Here is a 21,786-nt window from a genome sequence, read left to right as displayed (position 1 = left end):
TTTCCTTTCAACTTTTCCCTTCCTTTTCCCTTGCAGCTATGTCTGACTTCCACATCCACCCCCAGAGTACAGTGGTGGAAGAAGGCGGCGTGGCCAGGTTTCAGTGCCAGATCCATGGCTTGCCAGAGCCTGTGATCATGTGGCAGAAGAACCATCTCCCCATCAATACAGAAAATGACAGGTAAGGAAAGTGGGTGCGGTTCCCTCCAAACAGGGCTGCGAGTGCTGCAGGAGGGGTGTTTTTCAAAATCTGCACTATTCAGAAACACCTTGCAGGTGGAAAGTTCTTCATATCTACTGTGGAACCTATGCTTTATTTATATCGCAAGATTTATATACCACTTGGTTGTAATGATACCTCAAGGTGGTTTACAAAAAGGGTAAAACAACTGAATTTTCAGTAAAATAAATGCAGTTAGAAACAGCTATCGAAAGTATCCAAAAATTAATGAAAATTCACAATAAACTGAAATCCAAATTAAAACACATGCCAACATTCTCCATGTCTGGATAGGCTTGCCTGAACAAAAATGTTCTCAGCAGGTGCTCAAAAGGGTACAGTGAAGGCATTTGCCTGGCGTCAATCGGCAGGGAGTTCCAAAGTGGGGCTGCTGCCACACTAAAATATTGATTTCTTAAAACCCTTCCAAGTAGTTGGGGCCAACTGGGGGAGGTAGATCCAATTGGCCTGGTCCTTGACCTCAAAGGGGGTCTCCGATTTAAAGGTAAATGTAAAGGGACCCCTGACCATTAGGTCCAGTCGCGGACGACTCTGGGGTTGCAGTGCTCATCTCGCTTTATTGGCTGAGGGAGCCGGCGTACAGCTTCTGGGTCATGTGGCCAGCATGACAAAGCCACTTCTGGCGAACCAGAGCAGCACATGGAAATGCCGTTTATCTTCCCGCCGGAGCGATACCTATTTATCTACTTGCATTTCGTGCTTTTGAACTGCTAGGTGGGCAGGAGCAGGGACCGAGCAATGGGAGCTCACCCTGTCGCGGGGATTTGAACCGCCGACCTTCTGATCGGCAAAGGGGGCCTCCAATTTAGACACCCATTAATCTTTTGGCATCTGATAAGCTTCACAACTTTTTTTCATGTGCATTGGACCAAAATGTGACAAAACTCTCTCAGCTTAGAGCTACAAATTTATGCAAGTAAGAGATGTGATTTGTTAAAAGGGATTTCTTTTTGTTACCTGTTAATAGATTTTAAAGAGTTAAAATTAAAATGTCCATGAAAACCAATAGAAATATATTTGATGGCACAAGACTGTGATGAATGTATCCTCTCAGATCAGCTGATTATATAAACAAATCAGTCACCCTTGTTCTTTTTTTTTTTTTGGAGGGAGGTGTGCCTTATTTTGTTTTCATGGGTTGTCATTTTTTTTTTAAAAAATTAGTGTAGCTAGGGTCCCCAAAAGCTGGAAGTGAGATGAGCCTCTCTGGACCCATGACAAGGCCTGGATGCAGCAGAGGATTCTGGGAAATTTTTTTGGGAACCCTGTGCTTGCCATTGCCTGGACAGATTGGACCTCAACACTGAACTGAGACTCTGCTCCAGAACATGCCTGGCATCCCCCCCCCCTGTTGCCGAGCCTTTCAAGAAAATACTGTGGTCGGCAAGCTGACTTTCAGAGAAGATAGACAGCTATTACTGATCTGGCATACTCCTGATAAGCTTCTCCGAAGCTGCAGGCTTTGAAAACCAGTGTTCCAGAATAATAGCGGCGCTAAGCTTGATATTATAAATAAGCAAGGGAACTTTCCAATTCATAACCCACCTTCATTCACCTGTCCCCCAACCAATCGCAGAGGCAATTAAGTTGGTCAGTGAAAAACATCCCGTGATAATCCCAGGGTGTGTGTCCGCGCATTTGAAATGAAGCTGATTCGGAGCAGAGAAAAAGAAGTAACTTCTTCTCACAGCACGAAGCGGAATTTGCTCCCCAAAGAGGCAGCGACATTCACCAAATTGGATGGCTTGAAAAGGAGGTTAAGACCATTCCCTGAAGGAGAATTAGTCCACAATGGCTATGTTCTGCCTCCCCTGTCAGAGGCAGCCAGCCTCTTGAATGCCCATCGCTGAGAATCGCAGGTGACAGGCAGTGCTGTGGTGCTCAGGTCTTGCCTACAGGCTTCCCATGGGCCTCTGGTGTGCTGCCACGAGAACAGAATGCTGGACTAGATGAGACTTCCACTTGATCTGGCAAGGCTCGTTTTGTGCTCATAGAATCAAGTGTCCTCATTTGATGCATGTTCACAGAACAAATTTTGCAATTCAGGTTTATGTTTGTTGGCTTGGTACGGCTGCAGGCTCTCACCATTGCCTGCTTGCCTTTTCCCCACTTATCACAAATCAATAAGGATTATTCATTCCTTAGTTATTTGTTAATTTTTCAATCCATTTATTTCCACCCCCCAATCATGGGTGTATCCAAGGGGGGGAGCAGGGGGCAGCTGCTGCCCCCCCCAAATCAGTAAAATTACATAGCTAATTGAGGTTCTGCCCCACCCTAACAAAAATCCTGGCTACGCCCATGCCCCAAATTGATTGCTTTATAGAAGTGCCTTCAAAGTAGCTTGCAAATATTAAAATGTTGTTGTTGCTGCTGTTTACCTGCCCTTTACTCTAAGGTTCCAGGGCAGTTCATAGCAATTAAAATTCAATATTAAAAACAATTCAGACAGTTCATAGACATAAGGTGGATCCTAAAAATATACATATTGGGTGTCAAAAGCCAGAGTCTATAAAATACATACACAGATGCATGGAGTATCATCAAAACAATCTGTTTTTCATTCGGCTAATGCTTACCACATACAAAAAAATAGTATTTTAGTTCAGTTCTGAAGGGGGGAAACTATTACTAAATGCTAGAAAAGTGGAGAATCATAAAACCATCTATGAGATCAGGCATACCATGTGATGGTTCATCTCTTTCTTTCGCTGATCATTTATCAGTATGCCCCTCAGGCATACTGAGTTCGATCTGGCCTGCATATGCAGGCGAATAGCGGGCAGGATGCTGAGGTGGCAGAATGGACTACAGCACTACATTCTGCAGGTGTTGGATGCCAACTCTGAATGGTCCACTACGTGAAAACAAAAGAAAATAAATCTCCCTGCAGTCAGAAAACTAACATAACAGGGTTCTTTGCTCGATGTGCTAGATTTCTGCTTGCAAGAAGCCTTAACAAAAACATAAGGAGGAATTCAAAACATCACCAGCCACCTGCAGTTTGGAGTGGCATGCTTTGCCCCCTCATTCTGGAGCAGGCCGTTACCCTTCTAAATACCCATGTACCCGCTACTATGCTGAAAACCCCCCTCACTTTCTTTCCCTTGCTTTTTCCTGCTCCTTTAGGTACACACTGTTGCCCAAGGGTGTTTTGCAGATTACTGGACTGCGAGCTGAAGACACTGGGATCTTCCACTGTGTTGCCACCAACATTGCCAATGTGAAGTTCAGCAGGGGAGCCAGGCTCACTGTGTCAGGTTGGTGTGTTTGTGGGACAGAGGGGGGCAGAAGCAGGTGGTTTGTCCCACTGATCTCCTACCAGGCCAGTCTATTAATGCAACTCATTTGGCTGCAGTAAAACTGGTGCTTGGAATGGTGTTGGACACCATGTGCTGGCTGGGGCTGCTGGGAATGCAAAACACCTGAAGGTCACTGGTTGGGAGACTACTGAGAAGATAGAGCTTACCTTCACAAAGCTCCCCTTTTTAACCTCCCTGCCCGCTGTGCCCACTGTGCTTGTCAACCTGTCAAAAGTCTTGAAACAACAACTGTGTCCGGATTCTGCAGTGCAGGTGCATAGAGCTGTTTTGCCAGGGGCAAGCGGTAGATGGTTGACATTCCTTGAACACATTGCTCCATAAAGCCGGCTGCTTCTCAGCAGGGGATGTGAAATTCTGCAGCCAGAATCCTACCCGAGAGCCCTGAATTTGTGCAAAGTGCTTCGATGGAAATTAGTGGAATAGAGAGGAGAAGGGAGCAAATTGGTTGGGGTGGCCCATCTTTTCTCACGCTCAAACACCGCAGACTGGTAGGACCTGAAAGCCACTTCTCTGCAGAACCTAACAGTCCTGGCTCCTGCTCATCACACATAGGCAAAGGCTCTTAACGTACAAGTAAGAAAGATACCTTTAATTTGGGCTAGTAAAAAGTACAGGTTCAGCAGCAGACACAGAGTCCCGGAATTTGGGGTATTCAGAACTGGCCAAAAGCAATGGAAATGTCCCACCACTTTCTGCATTCTGCCCATAAAGCTTTTAAAGATGATGCATGACATGCTCCTCATGAGACTCTCTCGCTTTGCAGGAATGTTGGGCTTGCAAATGCGCTCTCCATCTGAACCCCCAAGACCTTTGGCTAGTGCCCAGCCTGACCAGCTGTTGGTCCTGAGTCTGGCAGGATGCTAAATAATCCTGCCTTGGTCTGGTCTTATTCTCCAAAGGGACACATTACCTTCTGGCACCCTCTTGAAAGCTGCTTTCCCCATCAAGTCCCACCTCCCTTGAGCCTTGACACCCACTTAGCAAATGGCTGTTCACGCCTGCTTACTAACCTGTCCTGGAAACCAGCCTTCGAGGAGGAATGAGTCAAACTCCTCCGGGCAAAAACGGCATTCCTTTCATGCCTCTGAGGCCCAGGCTGGCACTGCTTGCTTTTTGGTGATGAGCAGAACCTGACCGAGCAAGCAGCTCTCCCAACAGCTTAATCTTAGAGCTAAGGTGATCCCAAGGGGAGTTGTCCAGGGCAGCAAGTGAATTGGTGTCAGGGGAGAGGGACCTACCTCAGTGATAGAACATCTGCTTTGCATACAGAAGGAACCAGGTTCAATCCTTGACGTCTCCAGATAGGAGTTGGATAACAGTCTTACCTGAATCCTTGGAAAGCTGCTATCAGTCAGGGCTGAGCTAGTTGGTCTGACTCAGTATAAGGCAGCATGCAGTGTAGGATTTAGAGGGCATAGGAAGACTGATTTACTTACTTACTTACTTACTTACTTACTTACTTACTTACTTAAGATAAAGGTAAAGGGACCCCTGACCATTAGGTCCAGTCGTGACCGACTCACCCTGTTGCGGGGATTCGAACCGCTGACCTTCTGATCGGCAAGTCCTAGGCTCTGTGGTTTAACCCACAGTGCCACCCGCATCCCTTACTTACTTACTTATTGCATTTAAACACCACCTTTGTCTTCCAAGGATCTAAAAGGTGGTTACATGGTTCTTCCTTCCCATTTCATCACCTTAACAACTCTATAAGGTAGGTTAGGCTAAGAGATGGGATGTTGAGTGGCCCAGAGTCACTCACTGAGCTTCATGGCTGAGTGAGGATTCGAACCCTGCTCTCCCCACATCCCAGTCCAACACTAACCATTATTATGCCACACTGACTCTTTTAAAAGATTGTATAGTAAACCAGTCGCACCTCGTGGCTTTACCTTGGAACTCTTGTGGACATCTGCGCAAGGGAGCCAAGCCTAGTGAACTAGGGTGTTGTAGGTGTTTCAGCTTCCAGATCATTGCTGTTTTAGGGTGACATCGAATCGCATCCCAGCAAATTCAGGTGGCCCAATTATATTTGACTGGGAGGTCTTGTGCAACAAACCTTCTTCCCCAAATTATCAGGCTTTTTACAGCGAGGAAAGCAACAGGGCAGTTCATTGAAAATTGTGGAATTACACTTGCTTTGATGCAAGGTTGTGTAACCTCCCCCACAAACAAATCAGAATCATTAAATAGCCAGCGTTGTCTAATTTCCCTGCAAACCAACAGTGTTGTCTAATTTCCCTGCTCAATGAACAGGTTGCCTAGAAGCGCCCCCTTCAGCTGTAGAAGGGAATAGCACGATGCAGCATCTGCTCCTGTGACTGGCAGGCAGCACAAAGCTTCCTGATTGGCCAAGCCTGGTATAAATTCCAGGAGTCAGCCCCTTGTGTTCTTTCCTGGTCAAGAGAACCTTCTCCCTGCAGCATTTCAGCCTCTGCAATGAGTAGGGAAGGCAGGCAGGTTTGGGTCATGGCTGCCTTCTCATACGAACACTAGGAACTGCCTGCCATTGAGTCAGGCCATTGGCTCAGCTCATTCAGTACTGTGCCTACAATAACCGGCAGAAGCACGCCATGGTTTCAGGCAGGGAACTCTCCCATCCCTACCTGGGGATCGAACCTGGGACCTTCTGCACACAAAGCAGATCCTTTACCACTGAGCTGCGGCTCTGCTCTAGCCTTGACGTGACACAGCACTTCTGAAACCTTACACTCGGAGCACCCGCCCCAGGAATGAGGTATATATATACACATACAGATGCACCTTCTCGATTTCAGAATGTCTCATGTTAATGCTTGGTCTGCCATGCACAGGTTCTCATTCTCCCGTGTACAAGGATCCCATGATTCTCGTGGGACCAGAGAACCTGACCTTAACTGTGCACCAGACTGCCATCCTGGAATGCATTGCAACCGGAAACCCCAGGCCTATCGTCTCCTGGAGTCGACTGGGTAAGTGACCAGAGGTTACCCTCGTGTCAGAATCCATACACAGGAAAGGAGAGCATTGCTATTACTTCAGTGCAGGCAAAGTTATCGTATTTTTTGCTCTATAAGACGCACTTTTCCCCTCCTAAAAAACAAGGGGAAATGTGTGTGCATCTTATGGAGTGAATGCAGGCAGGAGGCTCTGCTCAGTGCTTCCCTCCTTGGGGAAAAGCCCCCAAGAGCCGCACACACGCTCCTTTAAAGGGAGTGCAGCTCTTGGGGGAGCCTTCCTACTGCTGCCCAGGAGAGGCTGCGCGTGGCTATCCCATAAGCCAGGACAGCAATTGGGATCACCGGGCAGCGATCCCACTTGCTGTCCTAGCTTCTGCCTTAGCCCTGCGCAGCCTCTTCTGGGCAGGGGGAGCCTTCATCCCCCTGCCCGGGAGAGGCTGCGTGCGGCTATCCCATAAGCCAGGACAGCAAGAGGCTATCCCAGAAGCCAGATCCCTCTTGCTGTTCTGGCTTCTGGGATTCAGAATATTTTTTTTCTTGTTTTTCTCCTCTAAAAACTAGGTGCATCTTATGGTCTGGTGAGTCTTATACAACGGAAAATACGGTACATACAGCATATTGTAGTTGCTACTAGGTAGGAATTTGGTTTGAGGGTATGAAGACCCTTGTGAGCTGGAAGAAGTTGCTAGTTTTGCGTGTAAAGCTAGTAGCGTTGGAAGGGACCCAGAGGGTCATGTAGTTCAACCTCCTGCAATGCTTTTGTCTTCTGTTTCTTGTGGTTTCCTCACATCCGCGTCTCTATGTCCCTGAAATGCAGGCTGCGTACCTGTAATACTTTTAAAGCACGTTGCTTCCCCCACGGAATCCTGGGAAATGCAGTTTACCACTCACACAGGCATACAATTCTGAGCACTCTCAATAAACCACAGTTCCCAGGATTCTTTGAGGAAAGCCATGTTCCTGAAACATAGCATAAACATGTTCCTCGGAGCCAGCAGGATCAGATGTTTCTTGGCTCTCCATAGGAGAGCGAATTCACCCTTTCATTTTCAGTGCTAAAGCTCTCTCTGCTAGTTAATGAGATTCTAGCTTCTAATCCCTCACGGCTGGTTGGTGAGCTATGGAGGCCCTGCTGATCCCAGGACTGCTGGAGCAGAGTGGGGTCACTGCCTCTGTCAACCATAGTCAAGCTAGAAGCTTTAAACACACACACACACACACACACACACACACACACTGTGCTCTGTTTGTTGTGGTTTGCTGCCCTGACCACAGCAATGCAGCTTGCTTTAAATACCTTTTCCCACCTTGGCTGCACCATACAAATATGAAACACCTTCTTTCTCTACAACTGCATTAAAAAAAAATTATTATGTATATATCTGAAGTTGAGAGAAGGAACTGCTGCAAAAGTTGTGAGAGGCAGATTGTAATTATTAAATGGACAGCATTTTTGAAGGATGCTATGAATTGCAAAAAGAACTTAATAGAAATGAAACCAGTAGTTAGCTTTCAGCGAAAGGCCTTCCTTTTTTTTCCAGCCTGAGGGGTGCAATCCCCCATGGGCAACCTCCCAGGAACCACATTTATATTAGTTTAATATGAAAGAAAAATCTCCGAGAGTATATAAAACCAGCCAGTATAAAAAACTAGCCATATAAATTGTGGGGTTTTTTTATGTTGTATTAATAAGCAATATAGAAGTGCTCATCCTCACATTGTTCTAATAATAGGTAAAAGCATCCAGTGTGACTAAATGCAGTGGTCACGGTAAACCTGGGCATATAACTACACCTTTAAAATACAGGCAATGACCAATTTATGTGTGTCCAGTGGATGTGCAACCGTGCATATGCGGATCGCGGCAACCTGGAAGTGGCCAGAAAAGGGGGTGGGGCAAAAGGGGGTGGAGTGGGTTTAGTATTTAATGGAACTTAAGTTTGTGCCTGTATTATATTTGTTTATTTATCTTGAATCAGGAAGAATGTTACATACTTGCTGAGATTTGTACATATGAGTGATTCTCAAATCCCAACAATATAACTTATTGTGCACTTTGATCTTGTTGTTCATGTGGCATTAGAATAAAATTTATTCATGATTTAAAAAAACCACAACTGAAGTTGAAAGCTAAAATTTGTTCAGGGCTGCCTCGAAAAAGAGTTTGGGTTTGGCATAAGAGAAGCAGCTCTCCTCATCCCATTTCTGGTCCCTTAGAGTAAGCCTGGTTGTTCTAGGGGAAACGGTGCTTGCTAGATTAAGCGAGAGAGAGAGAGAGAGAGAGAGAGAGTTCCAGGCTCCTTCACACCATAAATATTAGACAGACCCAGAGTATAATTTGCTCTTGTGTTTCTCCAACCCAGATGGCCGACCGATTGGCGTTGAAGGAATTCAGGTCCTTGGGACAGGAAACCTGATGATCTCTGACCTCACTGTGCAGCATTCTGGGATATATGTGTGTGCAGCCAATAAACCCGGCACGAGGGTGAGGCGGACAGCCCAAGGAAGGTTGGTGGTGCAAGGTAAGGTAGTCAGGATTGGGATCCCTCAATTGCTAAGACACCAAATGGCTGTTTTCATAAGTGAATCAAAGTGTAAATGGTGCCCTTGGAGTTCCTTCAACTAGAACAGAACAGTGACATTGACTAGCATGTACACTCAGTTTTTAAAAATGATCTCTTTCACTTCCTACATTAGCAACATTTTACAAGTAATGCATTTCAAGTTAAGAGTGTTCCTGGCATCACATGAGGAAATGTCCAGTGTCTACTTCCTCATCATGAATGGATTTTTCATTTTTAAAAATAGTATAACTGTATCCTGGAATTTTCCTCTTCTGATCATCTAAACAGGTTGCAGCTGAAAATGTGGTGATAGTAACAAGGGAGTGATGAGGGAGCCTAAATGTATTTATGATTTTTGTTTTGTTGAAAAGATTATTTATGTACCACTTATTAATCCTCAAAACCTCTAAGTAGTTTTGCACACAATTAAAATTACTTATAAAAATAGCCAGTAAAAAACCTTAGCCTAAGATTTATTTATTTTTCAAAATAAAATCAGTTTTAAAACCTACATTATAAACAGTAAAATTCATACCTAATTTACATGTCTGGGTAGGCTTGCTTTAAAGAAATGTTTGTGGCAGGTAGTGAAAAAAAATGCAGCGAATGTGCCTCCCTTCAATGTAAATGGGCAGGGAGTTCCAACATTTATGGGGTGCCACAGTGAAAGATTGCTTGCTTGCAAGTTCAAGACCCAACATTATGTTTCACTTGAAAAATGCCTGTTTCACAGACCAAAACAGTTAAGTGGCCAAGGCAATCCTTCAAGCAAACTGTTCCCAAGCTGTTATATACTAAGCGTAATACCTTGAATTACACCTAGTAACAAATTAGTGGCCAGTGCAACTCTCTGAACAGAAGTCTAATACACTGACAGGGCCTCACTTTTGTTAGCAATTGTGTTGCAGCATTTGGCACTTGCTGCAATTTCAGGACCAAGAGCTGGGCCTCTTTCCCCATCCCTTAAACCTACAAGATTTGACTTGGCCAAATACCTTCAGCCGTCTGGCATTGTTCTGTCCTCTTTGACCAGAGAGCACTGAGGTTGATGTTCTGCGGAGCAATTGGACAGAAAAGGACAACCCAAATGATCGAGGGGAGGGAACGATATCGCTATGAAGAAAGCTTGCCGCATTTGGGACTTTGTAGGTTCAAGAAAAGGCAAATGAGGCATGACAGATTTTTTTAAAAAAAATCATGCATGGCACGAAGAAAGCAGAGATAGAAAAGTTCTTCTCCCTCTCTCATAACGCTAGAACTCAGTCAGGGGCATCCAGTGAAGTTGAATGTTGGAAGATTCAGGACAGAATCTCAGATTAACTCAGATTAGACAAATTCATGGAGGAGAAAGGTACCAACGGCTACTGGCCATGATGACTGTTCTTTACCTCCACATTTAGAGCCAGTAATGTTTCTGAATACCAGTTTCTGGAAACCTCAGCGGGGGAAATATGCTACAGTGCTCAAATCCTGCTTGCAGGTCTTACTGACCACTGTGAGAACAGGAGGCTGGACTAGATGGGCTTTTCTTATATTCTTAATGCTGTCTGCCCTTACCTCCTTCCTTCTCCCTATGTAAAGGGGCTAGAAGCTTACTTTTTTCCTTTTGTTTTGGGGAAAGGAAAAAGAAGAAAAGGAAGCTAAAAACTTAGTGAGAGAGCTCAATTCCATGCGCTCCTGTAGCTGCAGTCCTGAGACTAAACCCCTCTGCTGTGTGGCCTGTGCACCAGAGAAATGGGGGGGCTTTTCTCCCCCCCCCAAGGCAAAATCCTCCTAACGGCAGACCTGAAAAGCCATTTTTAATGACCTTGGCCATTGCTGCCCCAAAAGGACTTTCTCAAATGTTTGCTGTGCGTCCAGTCTCCATGGTGAAGTTTTTGCACAGAGAACGCCTTTTCCAGGGTTTGAGGGGGGGGGGGGGGAGAGAAAAGAGGAGCAACACAGCTGGCAGCACAGAGTTTGAATGCTGTTAATCCTTTCCCTGATTACGAGCCCTCGGCTTCGCCTTTGAAGTAGCCCGTTTCCAGCAGCCTGCATTCTCATCAGCTCCCCTCGTTAACTGCTCGGCTTGATGAGCCTCTGAATCTCAAATTATCTCTCTCCCACCTGAGCGGCCTAATTGGCCATTTTCACAGGGATGGCCAGGCAAGAGGGTCTTTTCCCCCTTTGGGGCAGTGGGGAAGGAGATCTCTTTCTGCTAACATCCTTGCCTCCAAACGACATTGTTATAGCCCCCGTTATAGCCAGACCCATTGACCCGAAAGACCCCCTTCCTTGGGCTCCAGTAACTTGGTGCCCTCCTGTGTGCATTCGCAAATGATTCCTCCAAACAACCATTCCCAAGTCGGTTGCGGCCTAGAAAGAAAACAAGCAGAGAGCACATGACATGTGCAGAAGGATTGGCAGGGCTGGGAACAACCCCTCTCTGAAAGCCAGGAAAGATGCCGCCACTGTAGATCCACTGTTGAGCCAAATTCCCTTAGGAGGAAGAGCAGGATACAGATTTAATATATAAGCAGTTTTATTTTTCTAGAAAAAGAGGTGCTGGAACTCACCATGAATGCCTCCCGTAGTTCTCTTATCATAGCAATGGCACCCACCTGAGAAGTGCTGGAACCCCGTATAAAAGGTAAAGGGGACCCCTGACCATTAGGTCCAGTCATGGCTGACTCTGGGGTTGCGGCGCTCACCTCGCTTTATTGGCCGAGGGAGCCGGCATACAGCTTCTGGGTCATGTGGCCAGCATGACTAAGCCGCTTCTGGCGAACCAGAACAGCGCATGGAAATGCCGTTTACCTTCCCACCGGAGCGGTACTTATTTATCTACTTGCACTTTGACGTGCTTTCGAACTGCTAGGTGGGCAGGAGCAGGGACTGAGCAACGGGAGCTCACCCCGTCACGGGAATTCAAACTGCCGACCTTCTGATCAGCAAGTTCTAGGCTCTGTGGTTTAACCCACAGAGCCACCCGCATCCCTTAGGAACCCCGTATAGAAGTAAACAAAAGCAATTTGACCTGAGGGCTGCATTTCCACCTGGGCAACCTTCTGGGGCCCACATAGCAGCAGTGGGTGAGGCTAGAACCAAAATTGGATGGAGCAATTCCTGTCTATTTCACCTTTGTATGGTAGGCTGGTGTCCATTCATATTTGCACACAACTCTAAGAACAGCCCTGATGGATCTGGCTAATGGCCAATCTAGGCCAGCATCCTGCTCTCGCAGCAGCAGACCAGATGCCCTTGGGAAGCTCGTGAGTTGGAAATGGGTGCAACAGCACTCTGCCTACCTGCATGTTGCCTCTGAAGTAGAGGTAAGCCTAGCCATTGTGGTTAGTAGCCATTGATCGGCTTGTTCCACATGGATTTGTCTAATCCTCTTTGAAAGCTCCTCTCTATCCTCCCATCTAGGGAAGCGTAAGGCATCACAAAAATTCTAGGACAAAATTCCAGCCAGGCAAAGACACTCAAGGAGAGGGTGCAAAACAGAGTTAGAGAGCCTTGGAGGGTACATCCAGTCCCTGGGCCTGAGGTTCCTCGTCCCCTATGTAGACAAACCTGAGCTTGCATGGGTTGACATAATATGAGGCAGCTCCCCACGTCCCTTGGAGAGTTAAGCTGCATGCACACCATACATTTAAAGCACATGGCTTCCTGCAAAGAATCCTAGGAGCTGTAGTTTGTTGAGGGGCTGGGAATTGTGGGTCTGTGATAGCTACAGTTCCCAAGAGCCTTTGAGGGAAGGCATGTGTTTTAGATGTGTTTGTGTGTGTGTGTGTAGCTGCAGTCTTGCTCGTTGCGGTTGACCAGGTGAGCGAAAGGTCGGCCATCCTCTGCAACACAGCTCTCAAAGCAGTTGGGCTGGAGGAGCCATTATGCAACGAAAGAAGCAGAGTGTGAGGAGGAGGAGGAAGGGCTGCTGCTGACAGAGGATGACCCGTTCAGCAGCCTTGATGTGAGGATGTCCTCCTCCTCCTTCACCCTTTCCCAGACACTCAGAATAATTTATTTCTGCAGCAGTGAGTGGGCTGCTGATTTGAAGGCACCACAGGGTCTGGGGCATACCCACCTGCTGGTTTGCGTCAGCTCACACACTACATTCTCAGGTAGACACAAACGACATCCTGAAAGCAAAAGGTGTTAAACAAAACTCTTGTTAATAACTTATGCTGCAAGTGGGCCGGTTGAAGGTTTGGAGCAGTAAATCAGGGAGTGTCTGGAACATATTCAGAAGCTGCTGGCATAATGCAAAAGCCTCAGGATTTCAGAGAAGTGGGAGTGAGGAAAGAAAGGGGAGAAGGGCCTTGCATGCAGGACGTCTCAGGTTCAATTCCTAGCATCTCCAGTTAAGGCTTGAAATGTCCCCTACCTGAAAAACCTCAGAGAGTCACTGCCAGTCAGTGTGAGCAGTACTGAGCTACGTGTGGCACATACTTCCATGTTCCTATGAAGGGCTGGGGGTCTCAAACAAAGAATCCCTCCCCTGTCCCTGTTGCAGTAGCTGCTACTTTCTGTGCCCACATTGTGAAAATCGCTCATTCCAGTTGTTAACTACTTATTGTGATCCACTCATTCTCTTCCTTGCATCAAATGATACCAGACTCCTTCTACATTTTCAGTAAGCTTAGGTGCTTCCTTTGCAAAATTGGCATTCTTTCCTAAAGTATAAAGAACTGTTCTTTTGACAGTAGCATACAACTAGCCTGGCAAAGGAGTTCATTCATTCATTCATTCATTCATTCATTCATTCATTCATTCATTCCATTTGAATTTTGCCCATCCAACTAAGCCCACAACTATACCATACATTTAAAGTGCTATGATACCGCTTTAAGCCGTCATGGCTCCCTGCAAAGAATCCTGGGAGATGTAGTTTGCCAAGGGTGCTGAGAGTGGTTTGGAATCCTCTATTGCCCGCTCAGAGCTACAATGTCCAGAGTTCCCAGGGAAGGTTTGATTGTTAAAGCACCTTGGAAATGCTTATTTATTCCCAGCAATCATTATCTTTTAAGCCAACTTAACACAGTGGTATTATAATCAAGTTCAGTTGGGGCTGTGGGGCGGGGACAGGATCATCTCCCTGTACTAAATGTTAAACCAGCTTCTTCTGTCTCCCATCTCTGACCCTCTCAGAGAGTCCTTTTGATCTCCTTCCTTTGATCCCTTCAGCAGACAAGTTTCCCATATTCCTCTTGGTTCTCTGACCTCAGATGTTGGGAGTCTCATTTTCATCCCTTGTCGCAAATGAACAAGCTCCGTATAGGAGAATGGTTAACAACTTAAGACATGCAACGACAAAATGAAGAGGGTGTTTCTTTTTGAGGCAGGGAGAAAGAAGAACAGATTGCAAAGAAACAGGGATCCCTCCCAGCCACCCATCCTTTCTGTTGTTTCCAATTAGCCATTTGGTGTCATAAGAGACCGGACAGGCTGGTGAATAACCAGATGGGCACCAGCATCCTCTGACTGAAGCAGAAGGGGGTGGGCAGAAATGCTGGTCCTCCACAAGTATGCTGATACCTTCCTCTTGTTTCCCAGTTGCCCCTTTTTGTCTACAGTGCTGTGAGCCCTCTAGGGAGGCCAAATGTAAAAGAAGGCAAGGCTCCTGAGCCTTTAGTAGCTGGGTAGAAGAAGGGGTTGTTGTTGTTGTTGTTTTTTTGAGAGGTGTACTTTGCACAACTAACTCTACCTGCTGAAATTCCCTTTTCTGCACACCACTAGCTGGACCCCCTACATCACTCCCTGCCTGAGTTAATAGGAGGGATGGTGCTGGTTCTAAATTCACTTCCTTCTGCTCTGGGGATTACAGGACTGGGCATTCCTTTCCAGATCATGCCATTCTTTCATTGGTAATTTTGTTCATACAATGCTTTCCCACAAATGGTGAAAATGGGTTGCAATAGAGAAAAAGGGGAACGCTTCTCAAAATCAGCCATCACAAGAACACACTGTTTTTTTGTGTGTGGCCACTGTCTATTTCCCCACTGAGTGCTCCAGGTCATTGGTGGCAGAGCCAAGACTGGCTGGAGGTCATGCTATGCCAGTCCCTCTAGCTCTTTATGCAGCTTTCCATGTGTGTGCATTTGAAGGCACAATGTTCTTCGTAAAGGGAGACCAATGCAGGCCCCTCCTAGGGCACTTAGGCCCTGGCATCTCCCTGGGCATCATGGTGATGCCAGTTCCAGCAGCTCCCATTCATTTATCTGGGTCTAGCACAGATAAGCAATAAGCTCAGTTTTCTGCCTACCCCACCCCTAGATAGATAGATAGATGATAGATAGATAGATAGATAGATAGATAGATAGAGATAGATGATATAGATAGACAGATGACAGATAGATAGATATAGATAGATGATAGAAATGGAACCCATGTTTTCCTTTGTCTTTGCAGCTCCTGCAGAATTTGTACAGCACCCGCAGTCTATTTCCAGGCCCGTGGGGACCACTGCCATCTTTACCTGCTTGGCACAGGGGGAACCTCCTCCACAGATAACGTGGCTGAAGAATGGGCAGATTTTAGAACCTACGGACCACATTAAGCTAAAGAACAACAACAGGTAAATCGCTTATGCGTAGATCTTAAGATTCTCTGGGTGGGGGACGCCAAGCAGACTCAATGGGCCAGGTCCAGTGTTCTCTGTCTGCTAGTACAAGGGTCCTTGTCCTAGGGAACGGGTGAATACCTCCTTCTTCCAACAGGCTTCTGGGAACTGACTTCTTTTAAAGAAAGGGCTAGTGCTGTGCTGTTTTTATTGTAATTATCTGTATGTTTTTAATATACCCATTTATTATTATTATTATTATTATTATTATTATTATTATTAAGCTTTGCAGCTCTGACCTACCCGAAACCTGTTTACTGGCCTAAAAGCTCAGTCTGCCTCAACCCCAGCAGCAAACCCAGGAGTGTAAGGGCTGGCTATGATAACCCTTGCAGGTACAGTGGTACCTTGGGTTACATACGCTTCAGGTTACAGACTCCGCTAACCTGGAAATAGTACCTCGGGTTAAGAACTTTGCTTCAGGATGAGAACAGAAATCGTGAAGCGGCGGCAGCAGAAGGCCCCATTAGCTAAAGTGCTTCAGATTAAGAACAGTTTCAGGTTAAGAACGGACCTCCAGAACGAATTAAGTTCTTAACCCGAGGTACCACTGTACAGGGTAGGCACTCTCTACATGCTCAGAAGCCCTTTAATTTAATAGCATTTCATCATATGGCTGGCAGAACTTACGTTTTCAATCAACGTCTTCTGTACCTAAGAGGAATCTCCACTTGCTTGTAGGCCCAACAGGACCCCGGAGGAGCTTTGGATCATGACAACAACAATTATTATTATTATTTTCTTGAAGCTCATACACTTCTGTTAATATACTTAACACTGTTATATCACGTTAAGGAGATTATATGAAGCTACAGGGTTTATCCTTCCAGCTTTGTTATTTCTCTCTGTATTGTTGCCTGTTATTTCCATAGAAACCGAAACCCACTGACCAGTAATTTTCACACTAGGCTCACCCAGGCCTGCTATTTCCACCACACAAATACCACTCTGTCCTACGGCATGAAAATGTGGTCTTTTTTTGCTTTCCCTGGCGAGATAAGAGGCCCGGATTCAGAGAAAGTCGGTCACAAGGACACTTATTACCTCAAAGTGCAGGGAAGGGAAGTCAATTTGACCCGCAGTTTGGAAGCAAACCATTAAACCCCTGTTGGAAAACGGTTCTGCAAAAACCAATGCCACTCATTGCAGAGAAAGAGATGACAGAAAAATTTGTTGCCAGTTTATTTCTGGGTCCAAGTCAGGGTGCTCATGCTAGTATTTGTTGTTGTTGTTTAGTCGTTTCCGACTCTTTGTGACCCCATGGACCAGAGCACGCCAGGCACTCCTGTCTTCCACTGCCTCCCACAGTTTGGTCAAACTCATGCTGGTAGCTTCGAGAACACTGTCCAACCACCTCGTCCTCTGTCGTCCCCTTCTCCTTGTGCCCTCCATCTTTCCCAGCATCAGGGTCTTTTTCAGGGAGTCTTCTCTTCTCATGAGGTGGCCAAAGTAATGGAGCCTCAGCTTCACGATCTGTCCTTCCAGTGAGCACTCAGGGCTGATTTCCTTAAGAATGGATAAGTTTGATCTTCTTGCAGTCCATGGGACTCTCAAGAGTCTCCTCCAGCACCATAATTCAAAAGCATCAATTCTTTGGCGATCAGCCTTGTAAATGACTCAGGTGTACTCATGGGAGCCATTGTAACAAGTCCTGCTAGCGCAATGGGACTTCTGCCCTCTCTTCCATGGATGAGCTAGAATTTGAACCCAAGTCTGTCCACTCCTGTTCTTGACACCGTAACCACTATGCAGCATAACAAAGTTCTGTTTCTTTCAGACAGTGCTGGAGCACATTGTAGGTCCCCATGTCTATTCAAGAAGAGCTTATAGGTCTCTTGTAACTCCTCCCCCACCCCGTGGTGAACTGGGAAAACACCCTGGAAAACACCCAGCAGTCCTTTGTGGGATTGAGTTGTTGCAATACATAAGCATTATCTTTTCATGGAGGAGTGCCTTAAATATATTTCCAAGAGACACTTTGGTTTTGGAGAATGCAATTTGAAAATGACTGGCATAAGAAAGTTGGAGGAGTCTGCTGGATCAGGCCCATCTAGTCCAGCATCCTGTTTTCACAATTTGTCCACTCCTCTTTTAAAGCCACCCATGTTGGTGGCCACCATTGCCTCCTGTGGGAACAAGCTCCATTGTTTAGCTATGTGCGGCCTAAAGAAGGACTTCCTTTTGATTTGTCCAGAATCCTCCATCATTCAGCTTCATTGGATGTCCCCAAGTCTGAGAGCTATGAGAGAGGTTGAGTGTTACGAGAAAGGGAGCAAACCTTCCTCTACCCACTTTCTCTATACCAAAAAGGGCCTAGATGAACCAAGCGTTTTTACTGGGATGTGGGTGGGGCTGTGGTCGAAACCACTGAGCCTCTTGGGCTTCTCGATTGGAAGGTCAGCAGTTCGAATCCCCACGATGGAGTGAGCTCCTGTTGCTCTGTCCCAGCTTCCTGCTAACTTAGCAGTTCAAAAGCACGCCAGTGCAAGTAGATAAATAGGTACCGCTGCGGCAGGAAGGTAAATGGCATTTCCATGCGCTCTGGTTTTGGCCACGGTGTTCCATTGCACCAGAAGAGGTTTAGTCATGCTGTCCACATGACCCGGAAAGCTGTGTGCAGACAAAAGCTGACTCCCTCAGCCTGAAAGCGAGATGAGCACCACAACCCCATAGTAACCTTTCACTGGACTTAACCACCCAGGGGTCCTTTACCTTTACCATTTTTTATATATACTAGGGGTAAGTTTCCTACAACCAATACTTCCATGTTCTTGGTGATTCCCAAACCCTTTTATACTATATTTGAGGTGCTGGATGTTATTGGAAAGGAGGAGTTGCAGAAAGAAGCCAGGTTTCCTGGGATGCTTTCCACATCCTTTCTCCCCCCCCCCCCAGTCTCTCTCTCCCTCTCCCCCAAATCCCTTTGTTTCATGCTTGTGTGCATGACTAAATGGTATAGCCCCATTCGTTCCAAGCAGAATCAGTTTGCATAGTGGCATTCGGATGTGCACTTGAGGGGGGGGCGGTATTTGTCTCTGTAATGATGGGATCTCTTATCTTGCAGTTAATGAGTCCAGCTAAACTGCAGCCTGAGTCTCTTAATTAGATTACATGCTTTCCCCTACTGAAAATTTCATTGGATTAAAACTCATCATATAGTAATAAAAAGACTGAATGCCCCTGAAGGATTTTCCTTTTTTTGGTTGTTGATTAGAAGAGGGCAGGGGAAAGAGCAATGAAAATTCGGGGGAAGTAATCTACCCCAGATTGAACTGTTTACTAATTAATTGGCAGTATTATCTAAATGATCTCCTCCTCACTTGTTGGATAACACATAGAAGAAAATAAAGCTAAATGAAAAGTGTTGGGTCACAGGCAATGGCTTTCCTTTTCCATGGACGCTTCCCAAAATTCTCACTGGAGCTTTCCCCATAATTACTATAAGAATATAAGGAGAGCCCACATGAATGACATACTGTAAGCCTACCCAGTCCAGAATCCCTTTCCCACAATGGCCAACCAGATGGTCCAATGGGAAACCCACAATTAGAACTCTGAGCGCAACAGTGCTCTCATGTGAGCCAGGAAGCTTCCAGCTTCTATATAATTCTGAGCACCATCTCACTCCCAAACTCCAGCCTTCCTGACCTGGGGGAAAGGGAGGGTTTCTCTATGAGAGAAAGAACAAAGAAGCTTGCAGACTTCCAACTGTAGTTGGCCTCTTCAGCGCCCTAGACAGCAAGCCCATTGACCAAGGATGATGGGGAAAGTTTGTTTGTTTTGGACAAGAGGTTCAGAGCAGCCTTCTGCAATGTGTTAACCTGCCCACCAGCTTCAGCCAGCATGGCCGTGAGCTTGTATGGGGTGTGAGGTGAGAAAATGTAACAGAATGAAGGTGCATTGCTTGACTTTGGCCTGCTCTGTCTCTGTGTGTCTCTGCTTGGAGCGGTGATGGTGAGTCATCTGCAGGGAAGAAATAAATTATCTTAAAGGGTCTATATCGCCAAGATGCATTTACCACAACGGCCAACCATCTTGATGCAGAGATAGCTCCTGATATTGATTTTTGTGTGTGTGTGTTTCTTGTATTTACAAAATGGTAATTAAGTGGGTATTATTTATTAATTCTGCCCAAAAGCAATGCTGAGCCCTGGCCAAGGAGTTGCTCTCCTCCATAAACCTGCATCTTACGAACAACTCTTCCCCATCCCCACCTCTCCCCCATTAACTCTCTGCTTCCCCAGTCATTGTAATGTTCACTGGTTGCTTCTTGAATGCCTTTCTTTGAGATCATTCAGCACCAGAGGCAACACACCTGATGGAAGTTGTCATCCATCAACACCTGAAGGGCACCACATTATCTCTTGTTGCTTTAGCCATCATGGTCCATGCTGCTGTAATCAAAGGGTGGGCAGTCACTAGCCTTCCAGATATTACTGGACCCAAAATGCCATCAGTCACAGCCAGCTTGGCCAGTGGACAGCAATGATGGGAGTTTAGCAACCCCGGGAGGACACCAAGCTGGTTCCCCTAACTTTAGGTAGAAAGGGGCACAAAGGGTTATCTAGTCCAACCCCTTGCAAAGCAAGAGTAGGACTAGCATTGGGGCATTGTGGCTCTGCCAGGCATGGCAATGAACTTTTCCTAGCGGGACTTCAGCCATACAAATCTTCTTCTTCTTTTTATGTCATTGCTTGCCATAACCAGTAAAGGATTCCTTATATGCATCAAGTCACCCTCAGATCCTGTAAGGTCAATTAATAATAATAATAATAATAATAATAGTAATAGTAAAGAGAGCTTTGGTTTTGCATGACAGAAGAAGTTACAGGATCCAGCTTCCTCAGAATCTTGACTTTTGCTTTTTACAATGGGCAAGTTTCTAGCTCTTCTGGTTGCAATAATAATAATAATAATAAATTTTTATTTATATCCCGCCCTCCCCAGCCGAAGCCGGGCTCAGGGTGGCTAAAAACAATAAAATAATACAACATTCTAAATACAACATGCAAAAAGAGACTTGGAAAAACATGGTGAGTATTCAAGTGCTGGAGCAGGAAGAACAAGCTGGATAAGATGTCCGGGGGGTGGGGGGGCCTCAGTGCCCTCTGCAGCTCCCGCCCTCTTTCCATGACAAGCAAAACTAGAATAAATTATCCAAAGTAGCAAAGGTGGCATAGTTATGCAAAATCTGGGGATCGTGCTGATTTGCAAGATTTGCATAATATATGCACGTTGCAGAAGCCAGCTTTCCCCGAAGGGATAGGATTTCTTTTTTTCATTTCATGCAGCGTACGCACAGCCCCATCTTCAACCCGCTAGGCTGCCCTTTCGGCATGAAACTTGGCTCGCTAGCATGAGCCAGTTGGACCACACCTTCTGGGGCACCCTTCCTCTCTGTCCTGTGTTTTTCACAGCTTGGCAGGTGGGCCTGTTTGCTCCCTCGGTTGTGCTGCTGAACCCGTGTCCTTCTAGTTCAGCCTTGCGTTCTATCCTTGGCTTCCTCTCCCTTGCGGTGCCTCCGAAAGTTCATCTCTGGTCCGCTGACCTTTGATGAGATCAGTCATCTTGATTGCCTGCGGGCTGAAGCGACAGCTTGTGAATATTCCTCTCTTTGAATGGCTGGAGACACCCGTTCTCTCCCCCTCTCTATTCTCTCTCTTGGGGCTGCGGCCCCCACCTTCGTGGAGCCAAGTGTGAATCTCCAAAAGCCTCCTCTCCCTCTTTGGTCCCTGCCTGTCAGAGTCATTGTGCAAAGGTTTGATTGACATCCCTGCGGCTCCCTGAATGTGTCTTCAGTATAGGCAAGCTGTGAATGCCACTACCTGCCTGGCTCTTCGAGAGAGCAGATGTCCCAGAGTGATGGGCTTTGCTTCAAAGGGGAGCGATTACTCATTTTGGATAGCTGTAGCAAAGGGAAATCTCCCTCTCCTCTGTGTGAAAAATGCATCAACCAGCATCAAGCCTTTCTTTCCTCCCTGGCCCAGATGGAGGAGGCAGTAGCTGGTTCTTCCACAGAGCAGCAGGGCTGGTGGGGGCATGGCTTGTGAAGAGCCCCGAGGGCCTGATAGAAAGATATGGAGGGCCACATTTGGACACTGGATCAGAATTTCCTTGC

General features: G+C 46.2%; 1 protein-coding gene and 1 long non-coding RNA gene across 2 annotated transcripts in view; both read left to right on the top strand.

The window, feature by feature from the left end:
• Positions 1–21,786, top strand: part of LOC310831985 — a 372,207-nt gene that overhangs the window by 177,732 nt on the left and 172,689 nt on the right. The gene's annotated exons all lie outside the window — the stretch shown is intronic.
• Positions 1–21,786, top strand: part of IGDCC3 (immunoglobulin superfamily DCC subclass member 3) — a 111,087-nt gene that overhangs the window by 65,378 nt on the left and 23,923 nt on the right. The window contains exons 3-7 of the mRNA XM_083713133.1: positions 37–181; positions 3,371–3,501; positions 6,378–6,515; positions 8,867–9,025; positions 15,458–15,623. Of these exons, the coding sequence (XP_083569259.1) occupies positions 37–181; positions 3,371–3,501; positions 6,378–6,515; positions 8,867–9,025; positions 15,458–15,623 (739 nt within the window). The remainder of the gene's footprint in view (positions 1–36; positions 182–3,370; positions 3,502–6,377; positions 6,516–8,866; positions 9,026–15,457; positions 15,624–21,786) is intronic.

Source organism: Podarcis gaigeae (genome assembly GCF_964106915.1).
Source record: "Podarcis gaigeae genome assembly, chromosome: 14".
Taxonomy (NCBI): Eukaryota; Metazoa; Chordata; class Lepidosauria; order Squamata; family Lacertidae; genus Podarcis; species Podarcis gaigeae.
The sequence above is the reverse complement of the archived record's forward strand: the minus strand, read 5'-3'. Positions and strand labels throughout refer to the sequence as shown.